This window comes from Phaenicophaeus curvirostris, chromosome 14 (assembly GCF_032191515.1).
Source record: "Phaenicophaeus curvirostris isolate KB17595 chromosome 14, BPBGC_Pcur_1.0, whole genome shotgun sequence".
Taxonomy (NCBI): domain Eukaryota; kingdom Metazoa; phylum Chordata; class Aves; order Cuculiformes; family Cuculidae; genus Phaenicophaeus; species Phaenicophaeus curvirostris.
In genome coordinates this window covers 13,803,951-13,824,623 of record NC_091405.1, presented here as the reverse complement: position 1 = coordinate 13,824,623, position 20,673 = coordinate 13,803,951, and the positions used below count along the sequence as shown (strand labels likewise).

General features: G+C 37.5%; 1 protein-coding gene across 2 annotated transcripts in view; it reads right to left on the bottom strand.

Annotated features, from left to right (window-relative positions):
* Positions 1-273: 273 nt before the first annotated feature.
* ADCY7 (adenylate cyclase 7) overlaps positions 274-20,673 on the bottom strand; it is a 53,269-nt gene continuing 32,869 nt past the window's right edge. For both annotated transcript variants that reach the window (XM_069868733.1, XM_069868734.1), the window contains 20 exons: positions 18,944-19,071; positions 18,541-18,699; positions 16,548-16,680; positions 15,117-15,302; positions 14,143-14,186; positions 13,289-13,369; positions 12,874-12,946; positions 12,631-12,728; positions 11,832-11,916; positions 11,011-11,145; positions 10,360-10,422; positions 9,725-9,763; positions 8,145-8,308; positions 6,845-6,926; positions 6,152-6,307; positions 5,363-5,509; positions 4,846-4,953; positions 3,922-4,036; positions 3,204-3,328; positions 274-3,084 (listed from right to left, as the gene is read on the bottom strand). In XM_069868733.1, coding sequence (XP_069724834.1) covers positions 2,938-3,084; positions 3,204-3,328; positions 3,922-4,036; positions 4,846-4,953; positions 5,363-5,509; positions 6,152-6,307; positions 6,845-6,926; positions 8,145-8,308; positions 9,725-9,763; positions 10,360-10,422; positions 11,011-11,145; positions 11,832-11,916; positions 12,631-12,728; positions 12,874-12,946; positions 13,289-13,369; positions 14,143-14,186; positions 15,117-15,302; positions 16,548-16,680; positions 18,541-18,699; positions 18,944-19,071 — 2,268 coding nt within the window. In that variant the 3' untranslated portion in view covers positions 274-2,937. The remainder of the gene's footprint in view (positions 3,085-3,203; positions 3,329-3,921; positions 4,037-4,845; positions 4,954-5,362; positions 5,510-6,151; positions 6,308-6,844; positions 6,927-8,144; positions 8,309-9,724; positions 9,764-10,359; positions 10,423-11,010; positions 11,146-11,831; positions 11,917-12,630; positions 12,729-12,873; positions 12,947-13,288; positions 13,370-14,142; positions 14,187-15,116; positions 15,303-16,547; positions 16,681-18,540; positions 18,700-18,943; positions 19,072-20,673) is intronic.

Here is a 20,673-nt window from a genome sequence, read left to right as displayed (position 1 = left end):
AACTCAGGATGGGTTTTTCAGGATGCCTTTACAGCAGCCCCTTGCCCACCACACACCTTTCATGGAGGGCAGCAGATGACCACAGATGACAGAAAAGAAAGTACTGAAATTATTCTCTAGCTCTTGAACTCATGATGTCCCTCTACACACTTTCCACTTACACAATTTTTAAAAAAACTGCAAATACCAAGCTCATGAGTAAAAATCCTCTCATTAACGCTATGGTGTATAAGAAATATGGCTCCTTTCCATGGAAATTCTCATCAAAATAACTACAAACCCAAACAAGTTTCAGGAAGTTTTTTTATTTAACAGTAAAACCAAAAGTTTGTTCTTTAAAATAGATTGCTAATTCAAGACGTTATTAGCTCTTCAAATTGGATACAGTGCCATTTTCTCAGTTTAAGAAAACAAAAATGCTTTAAGGAAGATTCTTCTACCAGGGTCATTTCCTCGATCTTAAAACCTCACAGTTCACTCACAACTGCTGAAAACAATTATTTAAATACAGTTGCTTCTTAAATGGAACAGTTCTTCACATTGTACAGTTCCAGCTCTGATGAGAAATGAGAAAGTCACCCTCAGATACAGTCCCCTTTTCACTGCAGTTTCTAACCTCTCCAGGCGTGCTTCGCACAGAACTCTGGCACCGAGTGAGTAGTGCAAGTGCGTGGTCGCCTTTTTAAACTGCAACAAAACTCTTCTTCCTCCAGTTAGGAAGCTACAGCTCTTGATACCGCTTCTGTAAACAAGGTTAAGTTGAAGTTATGCCAAAGCAAGTCCCTAGCCTGACAGGCAACATCATGTAAACAAAAGCATTTCAAAATGCTGTTACAGTCGGTGAATTTTCTTTCGTAGATGACTTGCATCTGCATTCTACCAGTTCTGTGAACACTTCAGAGCCAGCTCTACCTACAGGCATAATGCGCTTCTCAAAATACATTCAGGAGGCAGTGACTTCACCTAACATATGACATCAAAGGCTGCTGAGAGGAGCCTTTGACACACACATGGTCCTTATAGAACAATAAATAAATTCTCACAACAAATGCTTGCTGAGCATCTGTTACTACAAATACACAACATACAAGAGGAGCAAAAGCTGTTTGAAATTTTATTCAACTACAACACTGACCTTATACTGACAAGACACCAAGTATGAAACTTCCTTCTTCAGCAGAGTCCATACATGAGCCAGGCAACCTCACACTAAGGTTTTCCACTGTGCCATTTTCTGTTGGAGACTACAAACACAGGTTTGACCTACCCCATTAGCAAAGGCCATGAGCACAATTTTAATCCACAGTTGGACAATATTTAGATTTGTTCCTGTCTTGAAACATAGTCACTTCATCTTCTAAAGAAATTACACAGTAATTAGAAAGTGGCAGTGATGCACAGGACTGCTTGTTAAACACTTTTCCAGTATGCTTTAGTACTAACCCAGAAAGATGAGTAAATGCTGCCTTGTTTGTAGAAGAGAAAGGCTTAACAAAACAGATGTTGAACTCGTGGATCACCACGCTTGTAGTCATGCTGCTACATGTGGTGCATATCAGGGAGAGGGGGAATCCATCCTTAGTTATTATATACAATGGGCACAAGATGTTAGCCTTACAAAAAGCTACCACCCGCACCGACAGAAAGCGGAGATTGATTGCAGTAAGTAGAAAGATGCTCATTCAGCAAAAGCCATTAACAGCTTGAAAACGTTTCAGACTAACCTAACTTCCAGCATGTCCATTTCCATGATCATCTTACTTATGCTCAACACATACTTTCAATACTGAGGCTCTGCTGAAACATTTCCATGATAAATACTTTTTTCCATATATCCTTCTGTAACCTTCAAAACCAGTTTGTTTCATGAACTGCATTGCCTTTAAAAAGTACATAAACCAGCCAGTGGCTGCTCAAATCAAAGAAACAAGAACAGGAAAAAAAAAAAAACCAAACAGAATCTATACAGTTTCTAACACTTATCTCATTAGTTCCATTCTTCCATTTCCAAACAATTCAAAACTGTTGTGTTTTTCATTCTGTAAGTGCCTTTAGGAACGCAGGCAGCACGCAGAATTCCTGCCAGGTGCCAGTGACGCAAGCTGTGAGCAGAGCGGGTATGTTTGTTGAAATTTAAAGCCAGAATTTTAAAGACATTTTCCTATGTGATTGTATAAAATACGCAGGCAGATATTAAATACTGAGGCACAGAGATACAAAGGAGGACATATAATATAATGTAAACACTCTGAACTAGGTGGAAGATATTTCTGAACAGCTGTTGGCGACAAAAACATTAGCATAACACAAGGTTCTAACATGGAGGAGAGGACAATAAAGTGATCCAATGCTGTGCAATTAATATTTTTCCCCCACAGGAGCTCAGCACAATGATCATAGGATACATTTGAATTGACTTGTCTTCCTCTCCATTTTTTCAGCCATCTTCTGCTATGAAGTTTGTTTAGCACTTAAAGCAGGATATGCAGTGCCCTGAGTATCATCTCATGTGTCTGTGACAAACGCAATACTGTAAGCAGGTGTGTGTCCAAGAAGGAAGCAGAGGTGTGTTTTAACATGGTAACCACTTCGACAGTGCATCCACATATGTTGTTACTGGAGCTGTGAAGACTCCGACAGTGCAGGTAAGGAAATGAAATCACTGAATATTCTTGAGGGCAATTCCAGGTAAATCTGCAAATTATTTCAGGAAGAGGCAAGTCTTTTTCGGACCAGTGGTCAGGAGTTTTCTGGGAACATTTCAGAACATCTTTCAAAAGGAAAACCAACCAGTATTCTCTTTTCTTGAGATGTAGAAGAAATAGGAACAGTATGCATATGGTTTTAGAATAAAGTCCTTCACATAAGGAGGGAAATTCTACGTCTTCACAGAAGGGAGGCAGTTCTAAGTCTATTTTCATTAATTTCATCCTGGCCTCAGTTCAGTCCCATACCTTGGAATTTGGCAGTCTCGGTGCAAACAAAGTAAGTCCTCAGTTCTCCCTTGCCTTTGACCTTAATGAGTCCCCTGCATTCACACGAATATCCCAACTCCTGTAGTATTTTACTTGTTTCTTCTGTGACCTTTGTGTGAAAAGAATTAGAAACTCCTGTGAAATTCTTCTGATTATTCACATTTTTTTAAAAAAATCCATAACCAATTAGAAATAATTTCTTAGACAATCCAAGGCTGCTATGTTTACCTGGATTTTCCCGAGCTCGCCCGTGCTCTCCATTCGGCTGGCAACGTTGACAGTGTTGCCCCAGATATCATACTGAGGTTTCCGGGCACCAATCACGCCAGCAATCACAGGACCATGATTTATCCCTTAGTATAAACAAAAGCAGGTGTCATTACTGCCGTAGAAAGTTATGTGATCTCTTGCTTCATTGTTAGCCCTAAGTCTTGATCTTCAGGGGAAAAAAATCCCAAAAGCTAACCCTGCAACCCTTTCCTAGCCATCAGTATTCCTGCTGTTCAATAAATATTAGTACTGAGGTGCAGGAGATGTGAAGCGACTCATTCATTGTGAAATGGAAAATCCAAGAAAGAGATAGGGCAAATTTCATGCCAAAGCACAATTCTTCCTTTTCTGCTTTTAATATATAGAAATACACAGTTGTATAATGACAATACTGTCTTTAACAGGGTATTTCCATTTTCACCGATGCCCATGGTTTTCTCCAAACTCATCCAGCTGCAGCCTTGTACCCCAATGATTCAAAAAGCCCAGCCTGAAGGAGCTTGGCATATTTACAAAGCTGGCCTAGACAACGTTACCTGTAGCTATTCCGCATTCTGTAATCCAAACACAGTGTTCAGAAGGGCCCCACAGCACTCAGCAATCGACCCAAGACCTCTGCCTAATTTTTCATTGTTATGGAGCTGCAGAGTTTACATTCTTCACAAACTGAACCTACCAATACGTAAGCGGAAGTTGTTAAAGGAATGTCGGTTGATGCCATCCAGTTTACTCATCAAGGCAATTCCATATTCCACCATAATCCCAATGTGAGCATGCTGTCTTTCCTTATCCTACACAATTCAAAACAGAGTATTAGATCAAATTAAAACAGAAACTTATGTCAGTCTACAATTCCAAAGCAATACTATTAATGAGTAAAGTATATATTTATAAGGATGAAATGATTCACCCTTATAACTGTGCAGAACTGCATAGCTCAATAAACATTCAAATATTCAAAATGGATTTTTAAAACCACCTTAAATTTAATTGGAATGGCTAGGAGGCAACAAGCGTGATATGATTAAATTTTATAATTACTTTTTGTCTGTCCTTTCGGATTCCTGATTTTACATGTTTTGTATATATTGCATATGTGCATCTAATGTCATACACAAACCTGTCGAAGTGAATGTGAGAATGAGTACAAAATTGATTTTAATTCTTCTGGGTGACAAACAGTTTCAGACTCGGATGTAACGTGGTACATAAGGATTGTGTTTTTATGCCAGTTCTCAGGTGACACAAAAAGCTTATGGTCCAGTTCTGAGATGGCCTTTTCTTTGGCTGCCTTTCTCTGACTCCCCTGTGATTAGGGCTGTGCTGTCATGCATCTGACATGTTAAGCTACTAGAATCAAAGATTGAAGATATAAAAATTTTGCTGGGGTTACAGACTTAATAACTGCCTAGGAAAAAATGGAACTAGGAGATAAGCCATGAATTCAAAATGAAACAATACACCCTTTATAATATTTTTCCATATTTCAGAACATCACTCTTGGCAATTTACTTTCTCTTATATATTGTGTTACGTTCTGTTACTTTGAAGGTTCTGTGTGCATCCCAAATACCGAAGGCAGATTTCAGAGACAACGTACCTGGCTGTTCTCTTGGCCTGGTGTAACGCTGAGACCAGCTGCTGCCATGTAAGTGCTTCCAATGGTTTTTATTTTTTCAACACCACTAAATTTAGGTTTTAGCAAGAGCTGTTTGAAGGGAAGGAAAATAGAGACTTGAGACTTTAATACCACATTTCAGTGTGAGATTTAACCAGAAATCTTATACTGTCTACAATAAGCATTAAACATCTATAGAAATACTATCAATCACGTGAAGGTTAGATAAGAAAGTACCAAGTTTTGCCTTACCTACTCATAGGAGACATACAGTGCTGAAAATTCTGGATTTTCAGATCATACTACTAATACACTAGATGGTGTGATTGAAAAGCCTCATCAGATAGGAATATATCTTTCACAACTGCAAAGCTGAACCCAGAATATTAGTTTAGCAAAACAGCCTTTTTTCTGCCCCTTTGTTTCTCACAAATCTAGTGACACATTTTCTTTTGCAGTAAATATGTAATCCAGTCCATTTTACCAGAAGCTTAATTACCTCATCAAAATCAGCAATGATTTCATTTAGCAGCCGCAGGCATTCCAGACCTTCTTTATTGACATCACATTCAGTATAAAACACCTTAAAATCTGGTACTGATGCAAACATGACACAGACACAGTCATAAGATTGATGGTACCAGTCCTACAGGAAAACAACACATTCACACATTGTCAGCAGTCACCTTCTACCACAGGTATTCAAAACTATGATCATTGTTTGTAACCAGTAATCAAGTTACAGTTTCCCCATGAAGTCAACAACAGTACTTTACAGTGGGCATCCCTGGTTCTATCAGAATCATTAACAAAGTTTATTTTCCTCAGGAAAAGCCAAGAGATCTATTTATCTTCAAGACTCATCTATTCTGGACAGTGTCCGTCTTCTGCCACGTACCATGTGAAAGCAGCAGTATTTACTCTGGCTGAATAAGATCTCTTTAAAAAAAAAAAAAACTTTATCAATGAACTTCTCACTGGGGTTGTTACCAAGGAGAAATTACAGTCTTTGGGAAGCAGTAAATCCTTTTTAAATATTTGCCAAACTCCAACTGTGTCACGAAGCCAAACTACTAATTCTGAAAACAGATTTCTGAGATTGACACTAGAAGTTTGCATTTTTTGAGGCCATCTGGATAGGAGATTCTTGGGTTTGCAAAGGTCTTGGGATACAAATAAGAGGCAAAGAGTACAGAACCTTAGTCTCCTCTGCGTGCTTACTAGCATGACGTTCTACATCATAGAAGTCCAAATTTACTGTCCTTCACAAAGCAGAGATAAAACATACCTCATTTCTTTTTTCACCAATGAAATAGGCAGCAACGTGTGCTGGAAGTACGTTTTCCAGCAAAAGCCTGTTAACATTCTCCATCGTTTCAAACTGTTCATGCTCTTTTTTAAACTTATTCTTCCACAGACAATCCAGTCGACAGTAATAGTCAATCTGCAAAGGGACCGTTATGTTAAATTAGATCCATATAGTATCTTGCTGAAAAATATTAGTCAATTTATTCAAAAAATGTGGCACCAATAAAGTTACTTCAAGAATTTTCAAGCCTCTTGTGCAAAATGTGTTGTGAGAATGAAGATCAGAAATATGTGAAGCAGTCTATATGAATGAATGCTGTTTGGGTACCATCAGGTGTATTTACCAAAACAACATATTAATAATATGGTGATTATTTTTATCTTGGATTACTGCCTTGATTTATGATTAATACAGACAGATCCAAATTGGAAGAATTTCAAAGTTCTGACTTCTGTAATACAAACTCTATTGAAAAATATTAAAATAATCCCAGTAAAAATTTTTGCATTATCTACAACTAAGTACATTATCTATAACTAAGTACAAGAATATTAAAAAAAGATAAAAATATATAGTGATTTAGTGCACAAGTACAACAAACTATTTTGGCATTTTATTTAAGTGAACTTGCTACAAGTAAAAGAACTAACCTATTGCTTTTTAAATACATACCTGTTTTGCAAGTAAAATTAAGGTTACATAAAATAGAACCAGATATAGATTAGTCATTATCCTTGGTTCTTTGATGAAAAGCCTGAAAACAAGAAAGCAATCAAAGTCATCTGTGTCCTTTAAGAAAATCCACATGATTAAGGGAGGAGTGTGAAGGGGAGGGGAAGAAGAGCATAGAAGAGGAGGGTGTCTTTGTTCAGACGTATACCCCAATGCCATTGTTCACTTCTGCCAATGGCTCTCTAGTCATAGACCCTATGCCAATAACAACATTATCATTCAGTTCAGCACATGAACTGCATTTCACATGACAAACATGTGCTGAAACCTCGTTAAGTAGCTTGCAATGAGATGTTCAAGAAAACGTGGCTTTCTCTTAATAAAGCCATCTTAATCTCCTTTGCACCGAGTTGCAGCTTTCCTCCCAACACTGCCCCACAAACACACAGCAAACACCACCTTGAGGCAGGAAAAGAAACTTTCTTATTTGTGGAAGGAAAGATAGTAAATAAAAACCAGAATTGCCAACACAAAGACAGCCATTAAATCATGCCTGAACATAGTTCCATACAAATCTGAGACGCCACTCATTCACAGGAAGATCAGTCTGTCTTACATCTATCAATTTTCACAAATGCATCAACCTAAATTCTCATTATATGAACAGCCTGGGATTAAAAGGCTAAATCAAGAGCTCATTTGAGCTTTTTCAAGTTGTGCTTCTTGCTTACAGTTAGCATCTGCAAAATAAATTTACCCTGTCTTTGTCTGTGAGACTACACTGAGAATCAGAGAGTGTCTTACGAATGAACAGTAAACCCTTTCACATGACTTTTCTTGAGTATTTTTATAGTTTCTTCAATTAGATCAGCTGAGTTGTTGTTACTTTTCTAAGTATGTGCAGTCAGTGAGACAACTAAATGAAGAGTTCACTATCGGATTGACTAGCAAGGTCTTGCAAGCACAGATTGAGCATCAGGCTTTTAGTAAGGCTTTTCTTCATAATTTAACAGAAGATCAACCTTACTATGAGATTAATATTCTATCTTCTTTTGTCTTTAATTCAGGCTAAGCTTCCAGAGATTTCAGAAGCTACATTACAGAATTTTTCAGAAAATATACATTCTTTTAAAAAAAAAAAATTTACATGGTGCAACATGATTTCCATGTCATTAACTTTACAGAAAGATGTGTAATGTCTGACTTACATGATAGATTTCAATATTCCAGTAAGTGTAGAAAAATCTAACACCCTCTTAATGAAGCATTATTGTCAGTTATGAGAATCTTTATACTGCACCTGGTACTGTTGCCAGAGAAGCTGTAGTTTCTATGCTGAAAGGTATTAAAAATGATGAGGTACACAGTCACAGAAATGGACAGGAGGAGAACTTTGAGCTCAAAGCTCATTTGAAGAAATACCGAGCAAGCAATGAACCCCAATATGCAGCAGTAAGCATAATACTGTAAAAGAAAGTAAAGAAAAATTGTATTATTCAGGTTTTAAGCATAAGAGGCTTAAAAACTGCAGCAAATGCTCTAAGTTCATGATCACTGTAATTTAAATAGAAGAAATTACAGTCACTTACTAAATACACTTAAAGCTTTATTTTTCATTGCCCTAAAAGGCAATATTTTTTTTAGTTTACTTTCTTGATTTGTTGAAGACAAAAAACAGATTTAAACAAGAAGTATCAAATCAACATAAGCAGTGCCGGATAAAAACTGAAAAGTATTGAGAATTTATTTTCTGCGGTCTATTAAGCAATTACTTATTTAAAGTTCAAGACTAACCTAAAAAAGGTTCGTATCCAGTGAATTGGCTCTCAACCAGTAACTCCAGCATTCTGGTCCCATTCTGAACAGTGCTCCCCCTTTGTAACCTTAGTAGATACCGCATCCCCATCTCCCACGCCTCTAATGTGAAGATCGTGGCCTGTTACCCAGCCTTAGGCACAGCTTCTTCATAGGATTATTTATGCTGATAACCATTATCAAGCTACAGCCATTATCCAAAGAATTTACTGAGAAGCCTCCCAGAGAAATCACAGTTCAGGTGCAGTGTCCAAGGTCAGCGTGCAGCTGGGAGCATTACAACTGTCAGGTGATACCAAGTGCACTGTGCAGGCAGGATTGCTCTCTGCAGCCACAAGTACAGGTACAGATGCTGAGCCAGCATGCTTTAGTCTACAAACGACTCCAAAAGTATCTCTGATTCTGCTTCTCAAGAGTTTGTCTTTACATATAAGCACAGTTTTTCACGCATAATAGCACAGACCTACCAGAGACCTGGATGATTCTTAGCTGAACAGTTAACTTTTCTGCTGAAGTGAATGAAACCAGAACAATTTATGGGGGCAACTCAGGATCAGAGCCCGTATAGTAATGTATTATATACCACCTCTGTCATCCTAGAGGCGTTGAGTCTAATCTCCAAAAAGGAATGAATACTGCCAGTTACAATCCCAAAGCCAAACCTCTGAAAAAGAAACCACTACATAAAGAATGCTGACAGAGGTCTGCTGAAAAAGAAACCACTACATAAAGAATGCTGACAGAGGTCTGCTGGCTTACTCTATCAAGACACTTTACTGGGAACCCGCAAGTTCAGCGCTCATCTCTTGGACTCGAACATAATCATCAACCTGTTCTTCTGCTTTTTCCTCTAAGTTTTAGATCTACTTTTAAGTCTGCAATGTCAAAAAAATGCAAAACTGTGTTTTATTCAGTGCAGCAACAGCTTAATTGCATGAAGAACTTTCCTGCTATCAGATACCTAAAAAATCTGTAGTTTACACAGCAGCAGAACCTGCCATTTGTCAGTAACCTATAAAATATGCAGAGATCTGAGTTTTAGAGTAACAGGTATTTGCTACTTACAGTTTCTTCAACGCAGGATTGAGTTGTGTTTCCAAAGGGCTGATTCGCAGACATGCAAGAACACAAAATTATCAGGTAAGTACAATGTGCATTATATATGTGTAACTTAGCATTTGTCATAAGGTCATGAACGAAAGGGCCCTACAACCTGCCGCACATTGTCCAAAAACCTGTCCATCATCTAAAGGAGCAGCCAGGCAACAAAGGAGCATTCCAAACGTTTGGATGATCTCAAAATAGAACGCTACTTTGGAATTAAAGAGATAAAAAGGAAATCCTTACAAATAATCATTTTGTGTCATTAATAAACGTTGAATCTGTCCTTGCAGAAATGCTAGAGAACATCTTTAAAAGATGCTGAGTAATCAATATAAGCTAAGACTTCAGCCTTATCCATGAGTACTCCAAGATTTTCGAAAATCCCTAAAAGATGCATAGTAGGGTCATAATGATAGAAACTATGCCTAGAACTGCCTTGTAGCATGATTTAATATTTCTGTTCAATGATTTTAAAAAAATCTATCTTTATAAAAAGATGAAAAAGCATCAAAATGCTGCCATTCATCTATATTATACACACCATCCAAAACTAGTTTTGTTTTAATCTTAAAAAATTAAGACAGTATTTTACTCACATAGGTGGTAGCACACAGGTCATTTGATCCAGTAAAGTTTGCAGGTTTGTTCTTTTCAGTAGTCTTCATTTATTGGGGAAAAAATAGAAAAGAATAAATGAACAAGAAAAAACAAAACCTACCTCTCCCTCCATACAAACTTGTTAGCAGGTAATCACCGATTTTAACTTTTTTCTCTATATATTATGCACTAAGTCCTGATCTGGTTGCCCTTTCATTGCTAGCACAATATAGATATTGAAATATAATGGTATCTCACATAATTTTATTAAACATAAATGCACACATGAGGTGCAAGCAGGTTAAAATTGCCAAGTATTTACTTATTTTTTACTTTAGGGTAAGGTTTCACTTTCTGTCTACACTAATCTAACAGCTAACTGGCACAAACGTGGTTCTGTCTCCAGCCTCCAGGTGACGCAAAATAAAACTCAAGTCTATCACATCAACTTTTAATTCTACATACCGGGCATTTTTATTTTACTGCTTTTCAATAGTACCGTGCATTATCCTTGCATAAATCAACTCATGTTGTGAATGAGCCATTAGGAAAAGCAGCAAAAAGCAAGGTACTTGAAAAGGATTCAGGAAGTTACTTAAACTGTGAATGTTACAATAAGTTGACAGAATAAAGATAATACTATTACTTACCAAATTAAAAACGGCTATAATCAGCAAGGCACCTATAGTGATGACTGCTAAAGGAAGTCTAAGTAAAGGCATTGTTTCCACCTTTTCCGAGATGGCACAAAGTCGGCGCAGGGAAGGCCGTTCTGAGCAGCATCTCTGTAAACAAAATTATTTTGTTTCAGGAACATAGATAATGCTATGATACATGGGAAGAACATTTATAAACATAAAACTTTCTCTGCATCTTTCTATATTACTTTGTATCATTGACCTCTGTCGCTATCTCCATGTCCCTGTATTTTTTAAACAGTAACTGTATACATATAATGGCATAAAGGAAAATTAACTACAAATGCAAAGTGTCCTAATTAATGTAATGGTGAGTCTGGAACTCTAACAGCTGTGAAATTGTTGCCAATAAATTATTCATATGTTCATCACTTTCGTGGGGCTTTATAAACAACTATGAAAACTAATTTTGCATTCAAATTTATTTTTATATTGTTTCCAGTACAGAAAATATCAGAGTTTACAACCAAAATTACTATCAAAGACAAACATAAAAACAAAAATAAATTTTAAAAGCCCACCCCAACTCAGCAAGTGCTAACATCTTCCTCCTCTCTCCTACCCATCTATTCTGACACCCAAGTAATTCTGAATTACAGTGAGAATTTTCAGACATGGAAATCTGTTTCAGGCAATGAAATCTTCTGGTAACCAGAGGTTCAAGGCTCCTGTATCTCCTACTGAAATTAGCAGCTTGATTCATCATCCTAAACAACAGACCAAGCTGCCGTCCATTTTTGAAAACGGGGAACTCTACTTTAAAATAAACTTACCATACATTTCTCAGCAAAGCACACAAACAAAATGAGTGCAATGATGACTGCAACAATGCCAAAGGAAATTCCTAGTTTTGCAGTTCTAAATAGAAGAGAAGGCATTAAACAAACCAGTGTAAAATGAAAAAAAAACCTTCAAACTTCAACCCAGACTCATGTTTGCCAACAGTGTTTTTCTAAATTTAAACAGAATTTTTTCTTCTAATAACACTGAGTGACCATAACACCACACAGGTTATTGTTGCGATGCTGCACAAATGCTGCTTTAAGATATTCTGCTCCTCACTACCAGCCTGAACCATTACTCTATGCATAAACCGCATGGAAACGGCACTGCAACAGGCATGAAAAACCAAATAGGCCATAAACTTCAGAATTATCAAACATCTGCTTTCTTGGAGGTGTGAAAATTTCCCTCTTTGTATCACTGCAAACTGAACGATCACTGAGCACATTTTAGCCAGCTAATCCTTTTTTTCTGTTGCTTGCTTAATATGCTTACAGTCAACTACTCTTAGAAAATACTACTTCTCACTTAACCAATCATCTCCCTGTGTGTACTAGGCAAGCACCATATTAAAGAAATATTTCTGTTTTCTTTTCATATATCTAGGCTCTTTTGCCAACAATATGAATCCAATCCATTATTACCAAATAAATGAGCCCTAAGAAGTGTATGTTTCTTAAATGTAAACCCTCAGGAACTACAAAAGACTTTAAAAAGTTTCATGCACATGAGTCTCACTTTAGATATTGGTTAATTTGAATTATAAATTCTTAGAATACTGACACTTACTTTGGCATTATAAACATTTGTATCAGGAATATGCAGAGGAACACAAAACTGGCGCATGCAAAGTAACTCTTCAGTTTTAGGACAGGAATGGTGCGATACTGAAACACAGATAATAATAAATCTTAATGATAATACCAGCAGGGAGTTAAATTCTATTACATTTTTGTGATGGCATATAGAAGCAAGTCTACACTGTACTATTAAAAATTGATGACCAAAAAGGATTATTTTGCTCTTACCAACCTCTTTTTCAAGACCGGGTTCTGCAAAAATCAGTGAAAATCCACAGAAGCCATCCGATTTGCCACACCACGGGCTGCATTCAGAGAGACACACGTTACAAAATGCACGCAACAGGCCAAGGAAAGTATGCAAGTGCATCATTATAGTTGAGACTCCACTGTATAGAGCGTGAGAGAGCCACTGTGCTACACATACGTCATTGTTCCACAAGGTCTTTAGGTTTCAAAGCATAACATATGAGCAGTTAGGTTTTTATTTTGCTGATGAGTAGATCCAGAACGCTCTCACAGACAGCAGCGTCTGCCAGTTACATGTATGCAACCCCAGACCTTCCCTACGGTTTACAAATTTTATACCTAGACTTAGAACTGAAAATGTAGCTTATTCTCAAAGAAAAAAATAAAATATTGCATACTTAGCTGAACTGAGGCCCTCAATGGTTGACATCATTTCATCATAAATATCTTCCTCTATCCTTCCCTTTTGAGATGAATTTCTGAGAATAAAATGAAGTCCACATCACAAATGCTATTAAAAATAATTTGTAGCTACAGAGAACTATACGTTCTTAGTACACAAGTGGGGTAAGCTACCAGGGAAAAGTTAAACAAGAACGCTCCAACTGGTGGGCATATACACCCATAAGCACTTTACTAAGCATTCTTCTGGTTACTCAAATCATGCATTTGTTTCACAAGTAAAAAATCATCTACATATTTAACTCAGTGGTACACGTACCTCTAGGCATTTCTAGATATAGTGTCAAGTTTTTATTCCACTAGAATGGGATATATTAATATCAATCACTAAAGACATATCTTGTAAGCATAATATATATCTACTTACAAGACTGCATTAAACTTTATTTATTTCGTACTATAATATTTACAAATAAATCTATGAGTAAGAAAACTAAAAGCTGAGGCAGCACAAGCAGTTCAAATACATAAGCGTATACAACATATGACATGTTTTGATTTGTTTTCCACTGCTCTTTAGGTCTCTTCCCTACTCCCTTCCATCCCAATACAGCCCATAATGCAAAATTCAACCTGAATGACTGATGGGCTAGAAAGATTAGAGTCTGCTAAAAAGAACAACAGCGAATTGGGAAGCCTTTTAAAGACCAAAGGTTTCTGTGAATGTTTCTAATGCAGGATTACCACACACACAGTGATCACCTACCAAAAGAACACATGGTTACGGTACACTGAACTGCAAGAGGAACATAAGATCATGTATTTTATAAAAAGAAAGTAGTCAACAAACCTGTCAGAAGTTCTCTGGCGCCCAGTGGAACACAAAGGTATTTCCTAAATCAAATAAGGAATTAAGAATAAGTTACACACTTAGTAAATGGCAAACAACTATTAAAAATAAACTTCAAGAAGCTGCACAAAAACATTTTTATTCACAAATAAAAATCAAGAACCATTCTGAAATAGAAAAGTTTATCAAAATGAATACTTTCAAGCAGTGTTTTCTGCTTTAACAAGTGAGCATTTTATGGCAATAATATTTTTAGAAAATAATTGAACAGATCTCCCCTGTTATTCTTCTCCACAACCCAAAATAACACCAGCAGCATGTTATATAGACTGGAAATCACTGCTAAAAATCTGAATGGATGGATACTTAATTTAAACCATATTACAGCTGTCTGTCTAAAGAGACTATCACAGCCTCACTGCGCCTCCAGGAGCACATCTATGAGCATGTATGTCTCCTCCTTTCAGCTTTTGGGAAGGGCAGATGGCAAGAAAAATAAGTTTTGTTAAATCTGAAAATCTTAAAAATCTTGAGAATTCTTAAACTTGAAAATTATTTACTGATAAACTCCTTTTGCAAGCAGTGTGTGTGGAGGCAACCATATTTTCTCTACATTTTAAGTAAATGTTGAGTGCATCCAGAGGCTGCGATAGATTATCTTTTTCCAAACCCACATGTAGCAAGCAGGACCCCAATATGGAAAAATATCAAGAGAAAAAAAAAGACAGTTTCAAAGCTTTACTTTGAAGATTTACTATGAGTGTAGCATGCCAGAGATCAGCAGAGTTTGAATACTGTGAAGTTCCAGAAGAAACAGTTGCTGCATAGATACCTTCCTCGTTCTGTGTACACATCTAACACCAAGAGTAACTGCAGAAATTCAGCCACAATAAAAGTCAGGTTTCAAGTTTCACACTATAGAAACAAGAAGCAGTTTGCAATTGTAGGATGAAAATCATTACTCAAAACCTCACCTTTCTTCGCCTGCCTTGTGAACTTGAAGAGTCACTGCTCACGCTTTCTCTGTGGTTCAGGTGGGCAAAGGGCCTGGCTGCTCCCCAGGACTCTAAATAACGCGTCATCCGAACAGATGCTCGCATCTTCAGCCCATCATTAACTCTTGTTTTAGGGAGATGATTATTTGACACACATTGTTTTGACTAACAGAAAACAGAAAAGGATACAAATTACAAAGAAATGAAGCTCTATATACTTGAGTAGTTTAGGACTATAAAAATCAAGCTGCTTAGTAGGCTTTAAACATCTACCAGTAATGTGTCAGCCAACCTTGATTCCTTTATCTGATTTAATTAACATGAGCTAAAGCAAATCATGACATAATGAATTTGCTTTGGATGCCTTTACAAGCCTTTGCTTGTAACACTGCAATGTTCAGACTTTCTGATTTATTTACGATGATGCAAGAGATCGTGGGATCTTATGAACGGATAGAATTTCCTTGCAGTCAACACAACAGCAGGGAAAAAGGATTTCCAATTCCTACGCTAGGGCGTATCAAAGAGTGCCTGGGAGAAGCTCCCACAAATTACAAAGCTGACATCAGATTATAGCCCTACATCACAGATGATGAGTCAGGCAGCACGTACAGGGTATACAGCAATACCCTTCTGGGTCCAAAAGTAAGCTAGAACTACAGAATAAACCAATAGTCCAAGTGAATGGTTCTCTAACATTGCACAGGTATCTTCAGGTGAGCAGAGACCATTTTAGTTAGTAGACTTAGATACTCATTCTAATGTGCTGTGTACATGCAGGGAGGGTTGCTGTGCTGAGTACATAAAACATGCAACGAAGATAAGATTGAGTTCTTGCTGATTAGAAGTGGCTCTGTTACTGTTCCTTCCTGTAAAGATCCTGAAGGAAAGTAGTTGTAATTTTCATCCTTTCTTTTCTTTTGAAATTTTACTCAACCAGAAGCACATTCAAAATAGCAACACTACAGGTGTTTGCTGTTAGGGGCAACAAACAGTTGGTAACTTTTCATCTTGAAAAGAAGGCGAGGAAGAAGGCGAGGAAGAAGAAGTCAGAAGCTAATTCACAGGGAATATTTTATCTTAAAGTGACCACACAGTACAGGTATTCTTTCATGACCTCATCCCACCTTTTGACCTGGATTTCAGAGACACACTGCATGGAAATACATAGTAAAATGACATATTTTGCTATATGTGGCCCACATAAGAGGTTTCAGCATAACACTTACCTTCAAGCTAATAGTCATCTCATAGAACAGAGGTGCTTTCAGATCTGAAGCTACTCAAATGACTCAGACCATGCTTTAATTCTGTTTCTGAATTTAAAAGGTGTGTGCAACACAGACACGTGTACTTAAAATGTATGTGTATATTTGAACAAATACACATGTTCAAAAAACATACACGTACCCTTGGATCAATGACTAAGTAGGTTTTGATATTCATGGATTCAAGGTAAGGATCCCTCAGGTGTCCATTTCCTTCTTCTACTTCATAAGCTTTGCCTAGGTGATTTAACGTTGCTTCAGTGATGTGCACGCGGCTGAGAAAAGGAGAAAGAACAAGAGACCCAAGCACTTAGAAAAGGTCACATTAAGCATTTCATTTACATTTCAATGGCTACTGCTGACATTTCTGCTTTTCAGCTATCTTGTGCTTTGGCAGCCGACTGCAAAACTCTGCCAGTACTGAAAAACTGTATTTGCAATCCTTTACTGCAGTTCCTCACCCATTTGTATGCTAAAAAACACTTCCCAGAATAAGATGCTATCAGTATAAAATTAAACTGAAATAATCAGAGACATATAAAACACAAGAAGAAATGTGATCAAAGGAGATCTAATGATAGACTTCACAGGCAGGTTGTTTCAGATGACAAGAGTTGCAAGGAAAGCTCACAAACAGAACACAAGCAGGACTGTCTCATGCTAGAAATGCATGCAGGGCAAGGAGATGGTTACAAAGCCTGGGGAAAAAAAGCTGGAAAAAGTTTTTGGTCAACTAAGAGAATAATTATGAAAGTGTCTTTTCTGCCCGAAACAGAGTGGATCGTAGCACAGCAACAGCAGCAACACAATTCTAAGACAGCAGCTGGTATTTTTTTCTGTATGCATTCAACACTATCCCTTTAACAGTTTATAACTGTTCAGTATCCTGGATCATGTATTTCAATATACCATCTTTGCATACAATTTCTCAACAGGGGAACTGAGTGTGTTCGTACCTTGATTATGTAGTTTTGCAACAGAGGCCAACCTTTAGACCTCACATTTTAAATTTCTGAAGTATCATTTTCTCCTATAGGGACTAAGACATGCTGAGTGAGATTTGTATTAACTGAGCTTTTAAACATAGTCACGTACTGCAGCAATTGTTCTGTGGTTTTCCACTTATCTCAAAGACAGTACATTTGTTCACTATCCACCATTTTCCAGTTTACCCAGCTTCCTCTTCCCCAAACCACGCACTGCCATACTACACATCAGATCTTACTGCAAAGGTCTTTCCATTTAAATTACCCTACCAATGATTTCTCAGCAGTTACTAATACTAACTGGATTCCAGGATCAGCACATCATCAAAAAATGCTACCACTAAAGCTGCCTCTCAAAGGCAAGCTGTAACACGCACTATAGCATTTACCACACGAGTATAGAATACCTGGCATACTGCAATTTCCTGTGCTAAAACGCCTGAGAATAACATATTCTCATCTTTCAGACATGTACATATTAGAGAGACTTGGTCATGAATGGCTTTTTATTTTTGGTTTGACGCTAGTCCTCTCTGCTTTACTGGTGTATTACATTGTTATGAACACCAAGAATTTTTAAAATCAGAAAGAAGATGAGCATGCGTGAAATTAATAGAAATCCTTCCACCCTGTGACACTCAGCCTTCCACAAGTATAAGTTTTCCTCTGGCTAGTTTTGAAACACAAGGTAAGCGAGTGCTAGACATGTACAGATATAGGAATTAAGTATAATGTTTCAGAATCAGCATGCCATTCTAAACCAGCTTTATTTTTAACAGATTATCAAACATAAGCATTAAGAATATAATGGAATAATCAAAGTTTTCAACATTAGGCAGCAGTCCTAAATGTGACTAAGAAAAGCATGGTTTTGTGCCATATTCAGAGTCACATTGTTTGCTTTACCAACAAAAGAAACTTTACAACTCTGTATTCTTGTTTAATCATGCTGAGTCAACACACTAAAACACTCAGCCTGGGTGGTATTGCAACTGTTAACCAAGCTCCAGTTAGGTTTCTTTCTGTTTCAGCTCCCAATGTAAGAAAATAAATTGATATTCATATCCCCTTATCACACTGAAGAAGTTAATTTTCAAGCTACAAACCATGAGGACAGACTGAATGGGTACAGACAGGGAAGATCCTCACCCAGGTACACCTGCCGACTCCATGCGGTTCGCTAAGGACACGTCGTGTGACCAGACATCGTACTGCCACTTCCGGAGGCCGATCACACCACACAGCACGTTCCCAGAGTGAATGCCAACCCTCATGTTGATGTCCACTCCTGTGGCTTCTCTCACCTGCCTATGGAGGGAGGAGGGTATTAGAACAAAAGTCACACTTTTGACTTTCTCCCCTCTTCCTGGAGATCTGTTAAGTCTCATTATACACTTATCACATAAACAAGAAACAAACTTATAACCTAATGCGTAACTATCCAGCTACAGCTAGCAAATACATTTGGAATGTTGACATGAAAACTAAGAATGACTTTATTCTATATCTTCATAGCCTCAATACATTAAAAAGTCTTTTGTGCACTACTTACTTTATTGCTTCACACATGTCGAGCCCCATTTTAACGCAGTTCCTGGCATGAACTGGTAAAGATACAGGAAGGCCTGAGACGCAGTAGTAACAGTCTCCCAGGATTTTTATTCTCATGCATTCATTCTCCTATGAAATTACAGTAAACATATTTAACAGGAAAAAATGAACTGCAAGCAACAAGCAAGCTAATGACACCAAAGCTTCCACTTGTCTATACAATTTTGAGAAAGTCACGCTTCATTCAATCCTTAATGAAGCAAAGCTTACTTCTCTTTTTTCACATCCAAATGCATGGATGTTGCTCACTGGAGATTAACAGAATTGACCACTTCAAGCATTTCTGAAATAAAATCATCTTACTGGTTCCTGACTTTATTATTGGAACAGTTTGCAATTGAGAAACTATAAATAAAACTATCACAGAATTTAACATCCAAAGGATGGAATCTAGTTATCCATCTTTTAATCTTCATCTTTATTAACACCTAAACTATATGCGGTTTTTTCACCTTTTCCTCAATTTTTGCATGGCAGCTTCATAAGTAATATTATGTGGTGTCCTAAAATCCACACTGGATTTATGGAGAAGTTAGGAATTAAGATGCCCAACCTGGCAGCTTTGCAGAAGCAAACTGTGTGGGTTTTTTTATTTCATATGTGGTTGATGAAGAAGCCAGCACACACTGCAGTTTGCTAATTGCTAATAAAAACCTCACAATGCTACGTGGCAGCAGAAAACTCTTTCTTAACTGTGCAACAGAGGAAACTGGTGCCTATAACCAGCCAGAGGAAAGGGGAAGAAGAGCTCCTCATACTATCTTTTGTTAAAACATTACTGAAGAATTTTAACTACAAAGCTTGCAAGTCAGCCAAGGCTAATTCTGTGAGGCTGTGTAGTGTTTGACTGATGAGTAGAGGTGGCTCAATTTGTGCCAGCCGACACCAACCCTCCCTCTGTGGAAGCAGCCCAGCAATTCTTCAATCAACTCCAAAATACCCTAACTTACAACCAGCCCTAATCAGCAACAAGTCAGCAAACTAAGCTGTTCTCCCTCATCAATTAAAGCCTTAAGAGAACATCCACCATTCTCTACAGTCTTATGCCATCCAGTAGATTCAGAGAGTTGCAGCAAGCAATGAGTTTAAGATAACCTTGTGCTTCAGTTCCAGAGATCGGGGGGAAACCAGCCCTAGGTTAGAGCTGTTAGACTTCAGTATGCAGCTCAGTGTCCACATCAGATATCAAATTTTATTAGGTGAACTGGAGCCTGTAATATTTTTACAGTATGGAAAAAATGACTAATACTCCCCAGCAGAACAGAAATAGCACAAAAAGCAGAAATCTCTTCTCACGGCTCAACCACAGAATTGCAAAAGACCTTGACTCACTAAGTCCAGAGGTTTTTAATAAGAGTGCGAGTTGTAGACAGGAATGAGAAATTAAAACATAACACTCAATCTGGAATGAAAAATTAAAACATGAGGAACAGTTGCAAAACCCACCAAACGTCTTTAACCTCGGTTTCTGCTATGGCATATAAAGCTCATGGCAACCAAGATGAGATGATTTATTCTGTGAGTTCCCAATAGCTGCTTCACAACAACACAGTTATACTCCTATTGGCCAGTACTAGAAGTTTCAACAGCAACTGAATTCATATAAATACAAAGATTAGCAAAGTCGTTTAGTCAAAAATGCTACCTAGGAATTTAGTCAGGCTTTAATCA